Source organism: Heteronotia binoei, chromosome 2, assembly GCF_032191835.1.
Source record: "Heteronotia binoei isolate CCM8104 ecotype False Entrance Well chromosome 2, APGP_CSIRO_Hbin_v1, whole genome shotgun sequence".
NCBI classification, from domain to species: domain Eukaryota; kingdom Metazoa; phylum Chordata; class Lepidosauria; order Squamata; family Gekkonidae; genus Heteronotia; species Heteronotia binoei.
Window position 1 is genome coordinate 169613862 of NC_083224.1, and position 16724 is coordinate 169630585.

The 16724-nt window shown below is 43.0% G+C and overlaps 1 protein-coding gene across 3 annotated transcripts in view; it reads right to left on the reverse strand.

Moving 5' to 3' along the window:
• Positions 1-9815: 9815 nt before the first annotated feature.
• The window catches only part of RGL1 (ral guanine nucleotide dissociation stimulator like 1), a 153129-nt gene continuing 146220 nt past the window's right edge, over positions 9816-16724 (reverse strand). For all 3 annotated transcript variants that reach the window (XM_060232409.1, XM_060232410.1, XM_060232408.1), the window contains 2 exons: positions 11717-11831; positions 9816-10597 (listed from right to left, as the gene is read on the reverse strand). In XM_060232409.1, coding sequence (XP_060088392.1) covers positions 10410-10597; positions 11717-11831 — 303 coding nt within the window. In that variant the 3' untranslated portion in view covers positions 9816-10409. The remainder of the gene's footprint in view (positions 10598-11716; positions 11832-16724) is intronic.

Consider the following 16724-nt stretch of genomic DNA (forward strand, 5'->3'; position numbering starts at 1 on the left):
TTGGCAAATTCATCACTCATGGTGGGCTCAGAAATGGCCGCTGTGGATTCTGACACCAGGAAGGTTTTTTGTGTTTTAATCTCACTATCTGAGGTGGTTGTTTTTTCTCAGCGACAAATGCCCTCTCCCCCTCTTTTCCCATTAAGAGATCCTTTCTTGCCACTTTAGTGGGCCATTCTCCTAGTTGAAAAGGTTTTCTTTACATTCCTTTGTCTTACTGGGGAGGGAAAAGAGAAGGTACTGCATTGAGCTCTAATAGTTTTAAAAACCTATTTCTTGCTAGTAGTTATGCATTTCTTCTCTCATTGTTTGCTTGATGAGAGAGAAGAGATTGGGTTGGAAGGACAATGACCTGAGTTTGCATACGTTACTGGGCTTATAAGCTATCACTTTGATTCCCATAGAATGTTTGCAGCACATTAGCCTGTTGTTGATTGTCACAGCCTGGCTCTGTGCCCTCCAACAGATGCACTGAGGTGATAGGGATCTCAATGAGGTCATGGTTTGAGCCCACTTATTATCATTGGCTGTTGAAGCCTTTGAAGTACTCAGCATTCCATCCTTCCAAGGTCTGTACAATGAGTACCCAGCTTGCTGGGGGGAAAGTGTAGATGACTGGGGAAGGCAATGGCAAACAACCCTGTAAAAAGTCTGCTGTGAAAATGTCACGATGCGACATCACCCCAAAGTTGGAAATGACTGGTGCTTGCACAGGCGACTACCTTTACCTTTACTCTTGGGGATGACAAGCAAGCCTCATATGGGTCATGCTGACTCCTCCATGCCTTGCCGGGTACCGGTGATGAGGGGAGCCTCGAGTTCCTCAGCAAAAAGAAAACACTCATTGTTCACACAGTTATCTGCCATCATATGACTGCATTCACAGCATACCACTCACAGTTCTTTGGGTATGCTAAAATTAATATACTAACGATTTTCACTGCCTTTTCTTTCCTTCTGAAATTTGAGCAATATATTGGGTTTACATTTTTTACAAATGTTATTCCAACAAAAATAACAATTACTATTTAAAGCTCTGAGTTTGCTTGAATATAAATTTTAAATCACACTTCATTAATCTCTCCCCCTGGTAATCTAGTATTTCAGTTCCAAATGTTTGTTGTTATTGGGATATACAATTAACATGGGGTATTTTAAATGTTTTATTTAATAAAAGGTAAGTCAACATGAACATGCTGTATCAGAACCTGTTCTATTTAGGACATTTGAAAGCTTTCCAATTCAGATTTTCCCAGAAAGCACACATCTCTTGGCTATAGCCCTATTATCCCTCTTCGTGGTGCTGTTTGCCCCTCCAAAGCTGCCAAAGGAAGAGTGGATGAGCACTTTTAAGGGATGGTGAATAGGGCTGTTTGCTTGTTGCTCCGTTGACAAAAATGGTTGGTCATCAGGCCTTAGATATAGGCCAATGAAGTGTGCAATAGCAAAATATTATTGGCCAGAAACTTATTCTACGGATATATGCAAAGGGATGAACACATTTCCTTTCAGTTGAATATGAATTATACATGATTACAGCAACAGAAGCTGGTTGATAGAAACAGAAAGGACATTTAAATATATATTCCTGTCATAGGGTGGAAATGAGACCCATTAATCTTAGCAAGCTTCAGAATCAGTGATTTGAGGAGAGACAGTTGTCTTAAAGCCCTGTCAATTCCAGAACAAACTTGATTAAGGTATTTGCTCAAAGTATTCCTTTCTACTCTGTATACGGTTTATGCAAATTCTACAAGCTTTTCAGAAATGATGGGGAAGTACTATTTTAATTATTCACTGTCATTCTTCAGAAACTGTTCACACCATTTAGGACATTGGTTTGCCAGTAAAAGTACTATACTCTGAATACTTGGACACGGTTGTGCTACAAATAAACTATGAAGTTGGTGTTGACAGATGTCCAGTTGATACAGAATTCCTGAGGTTGTCTGAGGGAAGGATAAATTATTGGCAGTGTGGCCTACAAAATGGTGCTCTTTTAATTACAGAGAGCATTTTCCTGTTTATTTGACTGGAACTGTCAGCCTATATGTTGGAAAGCCGCCTGTTTCAAATACCAGGGATATAGAAGCAGAGGCACATCAGATAAGGCTGTCATGTCTGAATACAGTAATGCGAGAGTGGAATTTTAGCAGGAGCTAATTTGCATATTAGGCCACACACCTCTGATGTAGCCAATCCCCAAGAGTTTACAAGGCTTCTTTTTTGTAAGCTCTTGAAGGATTGGCTACATCAGGGGTTTGTGGCCTAATTCTAGCTCCTGCTAGAATTCCACCCCTGCAGTTATGGTTGGTTGTCAGTCTCAAAAAGGGTAGCCCGGGAAAGGTTTGAAAAGAGGTGACTTAAATGATCAAGGAGCTGAAGCACTTCTGCATTCTTAAGGCTTCTTTTTTCTGTACAATTTTGAAACCTTTAATTAATAAACCGTTTTATTGGGGAAGGGAGACTTCAAGCCTTTGGATCTTTTCAATATACAGAAAAAAATACGAGGTGGTGGAAAGTAGTTGGGAGACGGAATTAAACATTTAATATCTGTGTGAATAGAAATTTCTCTTTCAATGCTGGAACTGGGGGGTGTCACTGAAGGAGAAAGGAAATCCAGTAGGTTCAGAGGTGACATGCAAAAAGTCTGTGGATGATGTGTAGAAATCACTGCTAAACTTAGGTCACTTTTAAGAAACATATTTTTGGAGGACTACAGCTATTAGCCATGGTGTCCAAGTGGAATTTGTATTATGCTTTGATGTATCATTACATTTCCTGCATACCTTTTTACCTTCTCCCCCCAATCAGGACTGAATCTACATTTTTTTTTGGGGGGGGGGGAGTAAAAAAATGGTGCCCCTTATATTTTTCCGTTATATATATGTATATGATCAACATTTGTAATATAGATATAGATATATAACAAACAACTCTTTAAAACAAACAATAAATTGTGTTGATTTCTATGGATAGTTAATGATAATATTTTTACATTATCTTTTCCCAGCTCTCCCTTTCCCGCTGTGGCAGCTGGCAGCACCAATAGGAGAACCGGCTACGACACGCAGACAATCCAGGCTAGGCCAGCAAAGTGTGAGAAACTGCTCACAGGGAGATAACGGTTCACATTCCCAGTCAGCCATAACACTCAAGAGAGTGCCTCTAGACAGATCTCTGTCTTACTATCTAACTCACCTCACAATATTACTTAATAAGCTAAGAATAATAGCAATAATTTTAAAAACCCTCTCCAAAACATGACCAGATGAGAACTGGGTATGCTGACTGCCCTCCAAGAGATATAGAGCAGCCCAGCATAGCCCTTAAGGTGTAAAACTAGGATCTAGGAGCCCCAGGATTGAATCTCCACTCTTCTATGAAAGCTTGATGTTTTTAACTTTTGGCCCCTTATCTAAACTTCCTTTGGAGGTTTTTGCTTCGCTGCAAAATTCTGTGTGGGCCAATCCCGAGGACCCCAGTATCCCACAGTGTCTCGCCTCCACCCAAGGAGCACAGTCCAGCAACCTGGGCTTCACGTAACCGCCACTCCCTCCATAGAATCACACCTCATTCAAAGAGCCTAAGCGTGAGTGATGCACGTCTTCCTTTGTGGCCCTCTCTGGTGCATGCTAGCTAGGCCCAACTCTCTCTTGGCCACCATGGCAGCCAGCACCTGGCAGCACCAATAGCACAATAGTGTGAAAAACTGCTCCTTCCACACACACCCCTCCAGTTAGCCTCTCCCTCCCCTAGTGGAATGCGAAGAGCAAGGCAGAGCCACTAACCGCCCCCCCTCCCCCCCACACACACATGAGACAAAAGCAAAGAGAGAATCTAACTTTCTGGCCCTCCCCTCCCCCAAGACATGCTCCAAACTGACTTTTTGCAACAGCACTGCTGTCCTCCGATGCCACCACTTTACAGCAGGGGTGGGGAACCTCTGTCCCGAGGGCCGCATACGGCCCTTGAGATCACTTGGTGTGGCCCTTGGGGATTGCTGAACCAAATCGAGCCATGTGGCAGCCTCCCTGGTGCCTGGCTGGCCAGCGAGGATCGTGGGGTCCAGCTGCACTGTGCAGCAGCCTCCCCAGGGATCACAGAGCCCAGATGTACTGTGCGGCAGCCTCCCTGGGGCCTGGCTGGCCAGAATTGCTGGGGCCTGGCCGGCCTGGAAAAGACCGTCACAGTTCAGTTTGCACTTGATTATCCCAGATGGTGTGGCCTCATATGCTAATGAGTATGACCTAATATGCTAATATTAGGGAATGTGGTCTAATATGCTACTGAGTTCCTGCTGGACCTAGGCATTTGCCAAGGGCAGCGGGCCAGATGTGTGTGTGTGCACCAGATTAGGCTCTCCCCACATTACTTCAAATAGAAAAACAATTATTTGCATTAATTTTGCTGGCTGGAATCGTTCAGTGGAGCAGTTTTTTAAGTTGATAATTTTTATGGCCCGCGAATGATGTTATAAATATCCATATGGCCCTTGGCAGAAGAAAGGTTCCCCACCCCTGCTTTACAGCCTGCACTTTTCCCCTCTCCCCCGTCCCTTTGGAGAAAGCTGTGGACTTGTGCTCACTTGCTTGGGGAAATGTGATGAAATCAAAAGGTCTGAGCAAACCAAGATGGTCAGATTAAAACACAAACCAGAAATCTACAATACTACAGTAGTGTGCTAACTTTAAAAAAAAAACAGGACCAAGCAAACGAGTGGGACACAGGAAACTTACGCATTTCACAGGACTCTTCATCAGGCTGGCCACTGGGATTAAAGGGCACGGGGGCCCATTTCAGGGCATGGCCGAGAAAGCCCCACTCTGCAATCGTCAGAGGAGATCTAAAATGGAAGGTGGGAAGCAGGGTGGGGTGGGGTGGGGTGGGGTGCTGAACAGGCTTCAGAAGGCACCAAAGGCTTCTGGAATATAGACAGTCATACACCAACGCCACTAGCTGGGTCAGGCTGAGGGGCAGCAGATGTGCACCAGCATAAAAACCCCTTAGGCTCTTGCTGAAGAAGGGCAGGACCCCATTGATTACAGTGAACATGGAGCATGCGGAGAACTGGACTTCCCTTCTCAATCTCCCATTGTTATTAGAGGTGGAGTTTTAGAAGGCCTCCTACAACTTGCACCATTCAGCTCAGCACCTGGGGCCGGGCTGAGTGGATCCCCAGTTTCCACCCATTCCTCGTGCTTACCCCCACGGGCATCAATAATAAGGGGCAGCAGTGCCCTACAAAGGCTCAGGACTGGGGAATTGAAGCAGTGATCCCTTCCCCAGTGGTGCAAGATGACAGCAGTAGCACGTGCTCTGCTTGCTGGCTGCTGCTGTATGAGCGCAAGGAAGGCGCCTTAAGGGGGCAGGGGCAGTGCACACTGCCCCACCCCCAAAGGCATCCTCCTTGTGTGCTCATAGGGCAGCAGCTTCAACACTCAAGTGGAGTCACCCCCGGGGGTAAAAAGAGCCAGGCAAGGCTCTGCAGGTGGCTGGGCTGCGCCTGCTGTGGACTTGCCTCTCATTTTCACTTTGCAAGGCAGAGGTTCATCTGGTTGTTGTTACCTCACCGCCACCCTCCCTTTCACAGCGTCTGGGCAACTGCCCCCTCCAAGATCTGGTCCTGCCCCAATTTCACTTGATTGCTTAATTCACTACCACTAGGAGTGGAGGGAGAAAAGTGGGGGGAGGCAGGAGGATGCTAGCTGCTGCTCTCCCCACCCCCCTCCCTCCGACAGTGGCCTAGTGGAGTGATGCAATGGAGAAAAACCATTCTTTTTCTAAAGTGAAAACAGCTATGGTGAGTTCCAAGGAATGGGGGAAATTATCTAATGATTATCATGTGAACAGATACATTATTGAAATAGTTGTTTTTGTTGAATGGTCTTGCTGAGTTTTACAGCATCCGAGAATAACAGGTTGGCCATCTTTCTATTTTTGCAGTGCCCCCATGTCTGAGAATTCTGTATATTGAGTATTGCGAGTGCCTCTACTTACTGTTTGGATTGAAGCCTTATAAAATCTTGCTGGGAAAATGAGCCAGAACCTCTCAAAAACATCGTTAGCAGCACTTTGAGAATTTCAGGGATTCCCCCTGAAGCCCTTGGTGTTCATAAGACAGCTACATAAGGTTTTTCTGAATATAGGATATATTGCCAATTGTTGGCCTGTTGGATCAAGTACCTGAACTAGTGATCTGGATCCTGCATCTGCCCGGGATATGAGGGGCCGAATGGAGCTTGCTCTTTGAAATTGCCCGGTTATTAAAATGGCTGCCACTAACAGGGATGGCTTCTATGAGGTTTTGTCATTCTCCTGAGGTTTAGAAAAATGGAAAAGAACAGCTAAGAAAGTTAAAGGAAAATATATAGATGTAGATATAAGTAAAGATTTAGGGAAATGAACAGGAAATTTCATGTTTAGAGGTTAGATAACGGCAAAGCCTGCCTCTCCCTGAAGAGACAGGAAAAGAACTGAAGAGGGTGATTCCCAAAGACCAGAGACAGGGAGTTGAAAATTCATTCCTGCCTCCCTGATCAGATGGTGGGAATCATTCAAGATTTCTTCCGTCTCAGAGGGAGAATGAGACTTCTTTTACTCAACAGTTAATAATTCCCATCTTTATTTAAAAAGACATTCTTATCATTACAAGCGTATCAATATAAAAAATCTAGATGATTCTACAGCTATATACAGTGTATGTGCATATACTTCCCCCACACAACACACATTTGGGCACTGCTTTATTTTTCACCAGAAATCAAAGAAAATGGACCTTGTGTCACCCACTGAAAATCCATTCCAACTCTGGATTTGTTTAAGGCTCAGTTTTGAATTAAACCCTCGATTCCTCTGGGCAATAATACTACTGGGGGGGCTTAAGTACATAAACCAGCATAGAATACTTTTGAAACAGCAAAGAGTTTCACATAGTGCAAAATACATCATCTTCATCATAATCTGATAAGGCCTAATTTTTAAAAAGTAAACACTTATGGTAAACAATGGTCAGGACTAATGTATATGCTGTACAAAAAGCACAAAGTTTTACGTTAGAGTTACTTAAGATGTGCAGCAAGAAAAGCTGATTCCATGACCCCCATTATGCAAACTTGGTGTGATTTCTCTTATATAACATCACTGCAAATCAGAGTTCAGCCTTCTCCCCCAGGCAGAACCCCATTCAGTACTGCAATCATGCGAACCAGGAAAAAACATCTGTAACAAATTCTGAAAGCTGTGATTTTTCAGAAGCTGAATTCTACACCCAGGATTGAGTTCTGTGCTTTCCTCTGTGCTTCCACACAACTGCAGCATATATACAGTTCTGACCAAGTGGCAAGCTGTTAGATATGTAGGCCAGGACTCAAAAGGAGCACACATGCAATTCCAAGAGCCCCAGAGGGCTTTGGAGTTGGTTTTAAACAGTAGCACACCCACTCTGTCTCCTCACGTCAAACGGCTTTTGGAATGGAGAGGAATTTCGAAAGCCGTTTGGCAGTATGAAGGGTGGGCAGGCTGTCCAATTCCATTGGCCAATGAGAGGCATTTTGCATGAGCTCAAAGAACATTTCGGATCCTGGCCACAGTCTCAGTGAAACCAACAACCTTTCTTTCCTTGCATAGCCATGACTCCAACCTGTAGCATACTTATAAGCAGGGCTTTTTTTTTGTAGAAAAAGCCCAGCAGGAACTCACTTGCATATTAGGCTACACCCCTGACACCACAATTGCTTCACACAGGGCTTTTTAGTAAGAAAAAAGCCCAACTGGAACTCATTTGCATATTAGGCCACACCTCCTGATGCCAAGCCAGCCGGAACTGCGTGCCTGTGTGTTCCTGCTCAAAAAAAAAGCTCTGCTTATAAGAAGACAGTCCTACTGAATTTAAGATAATCTGCTTCCCCGTAATTGCTTGAGTTGGCACTGATGCCATTCTGTTTGGCTTCTACAAAACGCATTTTAGAGGGGGACCCTTAACATGTTCTGTACAGGAAAATGACTGTTCCAGCAGTACTCAGAGGAGGTAGCATGGTGGGTCAGAAAAGAGGAAGGTACCACTGCCACTGGATGAAGGCTGACCCAGGGAGGGGGGAGCCCACACATTTATCAGACACAAGGCAGCTGTAGTGGCAGAAGGCTGCCAGCCAGTAAGGATGTGGGCTCCCCCACAGCTGGGCACGGACCACCTCTTGTCCACTGCACTACCTCACCAGTTGCTGCTGATCCATTCACAATCCAAGGTTTCCTTATGGCTTTTAAGTCAACCATTTATGTGATTCTGCACCACTGTAGATTGTACTCTGAAGGGAAGGCTACCCACCTCCCTTGTTTGTATGTCTGTCAAAGAAAAGCCCCCAAGAAACAGCAGTTTGGTGGACCAAGGCAAGGCTCTAGAAAAAAGCTAAATTCTGCAACCCTTGAAGGCTGCACTGTGTCAGGAAGCTTATTTAAAGAGACAAATTCAAGGAAAAGGGAGATTCCAAAGGTTTTTTTCTTTTAAACATAACAAATTCCACATGCAAAGTGCTGTGGTATTCCTCAGACGCTGACAACTAAGTGGTGTGTGCATGTGCTTTGGCTACTTGTTTGGGCCTATATCCGATTTTATCTCATTTGTAATAAATACATGTCAGATTTAAGGTTTTGGTGATGACCTTTAAGGCCTTGATGGTTTGGGACCGACCTATGTATGGGACCACCTCCTCTGCTATGTCTCTGGAAGAGCATTATGCTCTGCTGGTTGTAAACGGTTAGTGATCCCCAGCCCCTAAGAGGTATGGCTATCCTCGACAAGCGTCAGGACTTTTTCAGTCCTGGTCCCGACCAGGTGGAACTCTCTGCCAGAGAACATCAGGAACCCCTGCAAGATCTTTTACAGTTCCACAAAGCCTGTAAAGCAGAGGTGTTCTGCCAGGCTTTTGATTAGGACAGCGATGGTTGCCAAGCTGGCACCTCCCTCTTCCACCTCTTTGGGATCCCCACTGATGTAGCATCTGGAAATCTGGAATAGAATGTTATTAGGATGCCATCGGGGTTTATAACTTACCTTAGTTAATTGTTTTAGGTTTTATCTAACTGTATTTATTCTCCTCTGTTGTAAATTGCCCAGAGGCCAGCACTAGCCGAGATGGGCAATTCATTAAAATTTAATAAATAATAATAATAATCAGGGGTGGAATTCTAGCAGGAGCTCCTTTGCATATTAGACCACACACCCCAATCCTCCAAGAGCTTACAAGGCTCTTTTTTGTAAGCTTGTGGAGGATTGGCTACATCAAGGGCGTGTGGCCTAATATACAAATGAGCTCCTGCTAGAATTCCACCCGTGTGTATTTTTGTACATTTGATATTTGTGTTGCATGTTTTTAATTGATATTATTTGGCCCTTAGAATCGCTGTCTTTAACCTTCTGGTTCTTAATTCGCTTTGGGTCCCCCCTTTTGTTTTTTGTTGCTGAATACAGGTAAACGCTCCACACCTGAAAGGGTGTAAAATTGCACATTTCAAAGATAATACTTTGACTTTTTTTTTCTAATAAATAGTCTAGCATAGTATTAGGAAAACAATGTAGTGGCATTAAAAGGAGTAGTGTCTGCGTTATTTTGACTTGTTCTCTACCAAACAACACCACAAAGTGGTACTCCTGTATTTGCTTTCATGTTCTTTGGGCGGGGAATGCACTTGTTCCAGCTTTGATTGCATGGTTGGGGGTGGGGGGGAACCCCAGCCCGACACAATGAAACTGCAGTGCCTGATGTGGCTCTGGAGACCGGAGCAGGATGACATGAGAATGACAGTCCTCCCTGTTGTTTGTTTGTTATTCTTTTTTTTATATAAATATGAAAAAGAACATCAACTAGAAAATATAAAAAGAAAATCCATATCTGAGTCCTCCCTGTTTTCAGCAGCTCTGCTCCATCTCCTGTAGTAGCAGTCCGGCAGCCCATCTGCACCATCTATTCACTGCTCTTAATTCAGCCGTCAAGCTTACACACCTTCTCCTCCTGTGAATAACAGATGGAGCCTAAATGACCACAGCTTTCTTCCATTTCTTAAAAAAATAATAATAATAAAATCCAGAGTGCTCCAAATTAATACTGGCACAAGAGAGAACTGAGAGTAGTTGAAGAAGAGCTGGCTTGGAAGGGCTGTCCAGTTGGGTGCACAGTTCCTTTTCCTTCCTAGCCAAAAAAGTGGCCTTGTATTCTTGAACACTGTGCAAAAAAAAAAAAAAAAAAGGTGGCTATAGATCTCTTTTCCACTCAGTCTCGTTTTGTACATATGCTTAACAGCATTACCCAAAGCTGAATACTATCGCATTCATTTCTGAACACTTTACAATACTGGATGGCCTTAATAGTTGTCTTTAAACCTCCATCTCTTTTGTGTCGCCTGGCGCACTCTCAGAGGATGATTTTGCTGTTTCTGTTGCTCCAGCACCCCCTTTTGGCGGTTCTGGGAAGAGTCAAGCTGAATCGACTTCGCAGTTTCACCTCACCATCGAGAGAGTTTTTCTTCCGTAGGATGAAGTCAAAGTTCACCTGGCTGTTCATGGCATAAAAGACATTTGCGCTGTCTGGGATGACCAATTCTGTAGAGAGGAGAAACATAAATAACATGGGATATGGCTCCCTCTTCTTGAAAATCTGTTGACTAAAGAGGAGTATATATCAACTTTGGAGACATAATATGGTGTATTGATGAATGATTAACTGTTTGTTACTGATCATTGGAAATTATTATTTCTCTTAGGTATCATACTGTGCTGTGTTATTACTTCTTACCTCAATATTAATATTACTCATGGTATGATCTTTTGGATCACTGCTTGATTGCTTTTGTTCACCATTGCTTGTGTATGTATCAAAATAAATAAAATAAGATTTATTAATAAATAGCATGAGATTACACACCATGCTGTTTCTGAGGGCTAATTTCCACGAGACAAGAGTTCACAGGGTGCAGACCACATGGTCTTCTGCAGTGGGCCAAACAGCTCCCACCCCAAGACCATTTTGGTTTGTGATAACATGGGTTGAAGCTGCCTTTGCACATACACCACAGTCCCAGTCTGGTGTGGGAACATTGCAGAAGGAAATAGAGGAAAACATACAAATCAAGTATGGCTAAGGAAATATGCACAGGTTGGGTTCAGAATCCCACAACCTGTGAATTCTTGTCTTGTGGAAACTGGCTCCTGTAAAGGTAAAGGTAGTCCCCTGTGAAAGCACAAGACACTTTCGACTCTGGGGTGACGTTGCTTTCACAACGTTGTCACGGCAGACTTTTTACAGGGTGGTTTGCCTTCCCCAGTCATCTACACTATCCCTCCAGCAAGCTGGGTACTCATTTTACCGACCTCGGGAGGATGGAAGGCTGAGTCAACCTGGAGCCAGCTACCTGAACCAGCTTCCGCTGGAATCGAACTCAGGTCGTGAGCAGAGGGCTCCAACTGTTGGCTGGGGCAATGGCTCTAGCTCTCATAGTATATGATCCTCAGGAAGCAACAATGGAATTGCCTTCACAATGAAGGAAAATAAAGCTGTCCTGTTAAACAGATGCAAGGCCAGTATTCAGTTACACATGCAATTACATTAAAAGAGCAGAGGAAGGTTCATCCTAGCTGAACTCCCTGCACAGCCTAGTCTTCTGTCTCCAGGACAAAGGCTGGTTCTTTCTGAGAAGCACACCAAAGCCTTGTGTTTCTTACCTTTGTCCTCGGAGATGACCTGCACAAGCTCATAATCCTCCACAGGATCAGACTCCAGGTTGTGTTTCAACATCGCTCTCTGGATGACAGCGGGAGTCTTGTCTTGGCTGGTCAACTGGAAAGACAATTTTGTAATGTTTGTCTTGTACTTTGAACTTGAATTTCAAGCACACTTTAATTATCCACTACCTAGCATCAGAGCATGGTGCCCCATAGTGGCTGTCTTTTTGATATTAAATCTCAGATAGAATAGTAATAAAAACACTTTGTTGAGAAAGATAGATAACAGACCAACTTTGATAAATTTTAAAAAGAAAAAAGATACCTCTTTCTCTTAGGCACAGATCCTCCTGATAAGTGGAGTCATGGTGTGCGGTCAACATTTGTGCATACCATGCACATGATGCTCTGGTATGAATGAACTGACCATTGAATCATATTAGGGTTTGTATTCATGGTTACCAAGGTTAGTGCATGGTAAATACATACGCTGCCTCTATCCATACAAGATGGCAACCACCTGTGTAGGAGGGATTGCAGATAGCACGTGCTCCCAAATATGTGCAGTTGGTAGACTCCTGGTATGCACGGCTGTGAAAGCATTTCTTGAGTAAAAGGCAGAGCACATGTTGGTATAATGGCATTTCTGTACAGGTGGTTGGTTAGCTGGCTGGTTGTTGCAAACAGAATGCTGAACTTATTGGACATTGTTTGGATATGGTATTCTTACTGTTCTTAAAATCTCTGATTGACAATGATGCAATTTGAGATCTAGCCAAGTTCTTTGGAATAGCAAATGTATCTTTGTTGCTTGGAACAGCAAGAAACCTGCACTGTCTTCTGGAGCTGAGTGGTGTTATTTGCTCAATGCCCAGAATATGTCCAGGTGTTTCTAGAGACTTCTAGGCACTGCTTCAAGGGCTCCAGTAACAACTGGCATAATAATAACCTCCCAGAGATGCTGTAATTCTATCTTGGTATTTTGTGATCTTCTCCTGTTCTTTCTTTTCTATTCTGCTGTTTCCTAGTATTGCAATGTCAATTATCCAAATCCTATTTCTCATTTTTTCTACAATTGTGATATCAGGGGTGTTATGTTCCAGGTGTTTTTATGTTTGTAACTGGAAGTCCCAAAGAATCTTTCTTTCATCATTCTCCATGATCTTGCCTAGTTTATGTTCTCATGAATTTCTGCCTGATGGTAAGCCCTCCTCCTCCTACTTATTATTATTATTACTACTACTACGAGGGCAAGTCAAATTGAAACCTTAACTATTTTTGTTTCATAACTTATTGAATGAACACTGGTATACAACAGTATGATTTTGGACAGTCTCCATTGCATTTAATACAAGTCATCCAGCACTTACAAAGTGCATGGATTCCTCTAGAATAAAATTCTTTTGATTGCATGCACAGCCACTCATGCAGCACCTGTTGTATTTCTTCATCGGACCTGAAAACCTTTCCACGCATCACCTCTTTGAGCAGTCCAGGCGTGGTAATCACGGGGGGCAAGGTCTGGCAGATGTGGGACCCTCATGGTAGTAGTAATAATACCACTATGATGGCGTGTTGCCTGTCTGCACTCTGCTGCCACCTGTATGACATTCCTTATGTCATTGATAAAAATACAGCCAACTTACAGATAATGGTGCAGTTGCTTGCTCCTATAGTCTCTCAAGTAAAGTGTGCTGCCTTATTGATGCACTCTGCCCTAGTACTTAGCTGACATAATAGGTGTTCTTTGTACCAAGTTTCAAATCTATAAATGTAAGTATTACTTATCTCAAAAGGCTCCCCAGCCAGTATCGTCTACAATAGCGTGAGACCTATCGCCCTCCAAGATAATAAACTAAATTCGGACAGAGTTCAACTGTGCCAACAGGAGGCATGGTGTTGTTCTTCTCACATTCATACATGTATCTATAGATCAGGTGTGGCCAAACTTGCTTAATGTAAGAGCCACATAGAATAAAGTCAGATGTAGGAAGGAAGGTAGGCAAACAGATGGGAGGTAGAGGTACAAAGAAAGCAACTTTAACTTTAAATACATTCTCCAAGTCTCAGTCTGGCTTGGCTTGAAAAAGTGATTTTAAAGAGAGAAATGTCTTTTCCAAGTTGGCCAATGGGATACTGGGGACTTTGAGAGCCACACAATAAGTGTGAAAGAGCCACACGTGACTCCTGAGCCACAAGTTTGGCCACCCCTGCTATAGATAAATAACCAGTTATAAATATGGCTTGTATTCTCATTGCTAGCTGCTATGCACCAACCACCCCGAGCATTTGACAGGCACTTGCTTGGCAGGTAATCGGAACATATTCCTTTATTATCCTAAATGTATGCTATCTACATATTAGGAAATGATTCTTGTATGCTTTGAAATAAGGTCTTTTCTATATGTTTTGAGGTTCAATAAACAGATCTAGTTTGCAGCATCTATTCTTTTTCAGTCTTTCTCTATCTGGTGAGGTTCAGTCCCATTCAGCCCAGAAAAGAATCTTGGTGGGTTTGGGGGGTCGCAGGCAAAGGTTGGGACACTAGAATTCCACAACAGCATGACAGGCAGGGGATGTGACAATCAGCAAAAACTGCTCACCCCCTTCTGAAGACTAAAGAGCCATTAAGTCTTGGGAACTGCATGGCTGGATACAAGTCTCTAGAACAGGGGTGGCCAAACTGCAGCTCGGGAGCCACATGTGGTTCTTCCACATGTTTTGTGTGGCTCTCAAAGCTCCAACCACCCTGTTGGCCGGCATAGAAAAGGCATGTTTCTTTAAATCACTTCTCCAAGCCAGCTGGCAGTTTAGACAATGCATTTACAGTTAGAAGTTGTTTTCTTTCCACCTCTCCCTCCCCTATTTTCCTTCGTTCCTTCTTGTGGCTGTGGTAACTATGCTTTAGTTTCAGCTCTCAAACATCTGATGTCCATGTCTCGCGGCTCTCAAACATCTGACATTTATTCTGTATGGCTCTTACATTAAGCAAGTTTGGCCACCCCTGCTCTAGAACTAGTATTCACATTAAAATTTCAGCTAAAAGCTTCATCAAAATAAAAGAAAAAATCTAGCATTGACCCTCTAGTCCAACTCAAACGCTCTCCAAAAAAGAACTGTCCTTTTCCAATTGTCCTTTGTCTATTATTATTATTATTATTAGATGAATCACCTCATCCTAGCTGGTGCGGGGCTCTAGGTGATGTACAACAATAAAAGTACATACAGGGACTTCCGGTTTGAGATTCCAACAGAGCTGACGTCTCCTGAATAAGGGGAAAACTTAATTCTTTGTTCAGGGCAGTAAGAAGCCTCTCTGGGGCTTCCTGCCTGCATTTCTCAGATAGAGATTTGCCCAGGATTACGTACAGAAAACTTTTGAGCCGGTTAACCTCAGCTAATGATTGATCTCTAAGGAGGTCTTTCTGAAGCTTTGAGGACCGGCGGAGAAAAGTGGCGTCGTTCAACATCTACAAAGAATTAAAGAGCCATTTAATTGGCATAAGCCTGTCTGGAACTCACTCTCTTTTGGGACTGATAAACATCTGAGAAGCGACAAGACCGAAGTTTAAGAGGCATAGCCGTTGAAGGTACTTTGATTACAATCTCTCGCTCCGAGGCTTTTCTAAGCTAATCTAAATAACATTGGAAGCTGGGAAAAATCGAATAACAAAGAAAGAGATGGGAGGAAGAGGAAACTTGAAATTTGGATTCTGTTAAATTAAAGACTTTGATAGAATCTGGGAATGAAAAGAGTTGTTTTTGAATACCTGAGGTCACTGACGTATGCTTCGGTGTTATGGCTCTGCACTTGCAATCAACATAACAAGCATTCTAAAGACCGCGATATTTGGTGAACGTGAACTGGGCTCAGTGAACCAGGAAGTAAAAGCTGAAGGTGAGAGGAGCAAGAAGAAGGTCTTTGCTAGGAATTTTTAACCATAGAGAAATTGCGATCGCCATTTTGAAGAAGGGAAAATTGCCAAAAACTGTTAAAAATCAATATCTCAGCCCAGGAAGGTAGGAGAAGGGCGAAATTAGTCTTATTTTAAAGAGCAAGTTCTAAGCTACTGGACTTGGTGCTGGATTTAGAATTGGAGTTTTTGGATTTTTTGAAGGTTTTTTTATGTCAGAAGAAAGACTAACTCGTGCAAGATCTCATTCTTTGGACAAAATGCAAAGTCAGTTTGATACCATGGAGGCCAGGACCATGAAGGGTGTGGAGAAGATGTTAACAGCTTGTAAAAAAGAGCTTAAGAAGGACATTGGAGACCTTAAAAAAGAAGTTGAAGATTTTAAAAATGAGTTGGGTATAGTTACAAACAGAGTCAAAGATGTTGAAGAGAAAGTTGATGTACATGCTTCCACCTTATTAAAGCTTCAAGAGAAGGTAACAGTTCATGACTGCAGATTAATGGAAACTCAAGTGAACATATGAACATATATGAACATATGAAGCTGCCTTATACTGAATCAGACCCTTGGTTCATCAAAGTCAGTATTGTCTTCTCAGACTGGCAGCGACTCTCCAGGGTCTCAAACTGAGGTTTTTCACACCTATTTGCCTGGACCCTTTTTTTGGAGATGCCAGGGATTGAACCTGGGACCTTCTGCTTCCCAAGCAGATGCTCTACCACTGAGCCACCGTCCCTCCCCAAGTGCATCTGAGAGAAATACCTGAAGGGGAGGGAACTGATTTAATGGACTATATGGTGAAAATAATTGCTGACTATTTAGAGGAAGATCCTGAAAGGTCCAGAAACATGTTTGACAGTATTTATAGAGTTAATTCATTATATGCAAAAGATAAAGGCTTACCAAGAGATATAGTTATAAAACTAAGGACAAAAGATATGGCAGGGAAAATTCTGAATAAAAATTTTTAAAAGGCTCTGATAGTGGAAGGGAGCAGAGTCAAAATAATGAAAGAGCTGCCAAGACAAGTGATAAATGACAGGAAGAAATACAAGAGGTTAACAGAGAAGCTACGTGCAGAAGGAACGAGATA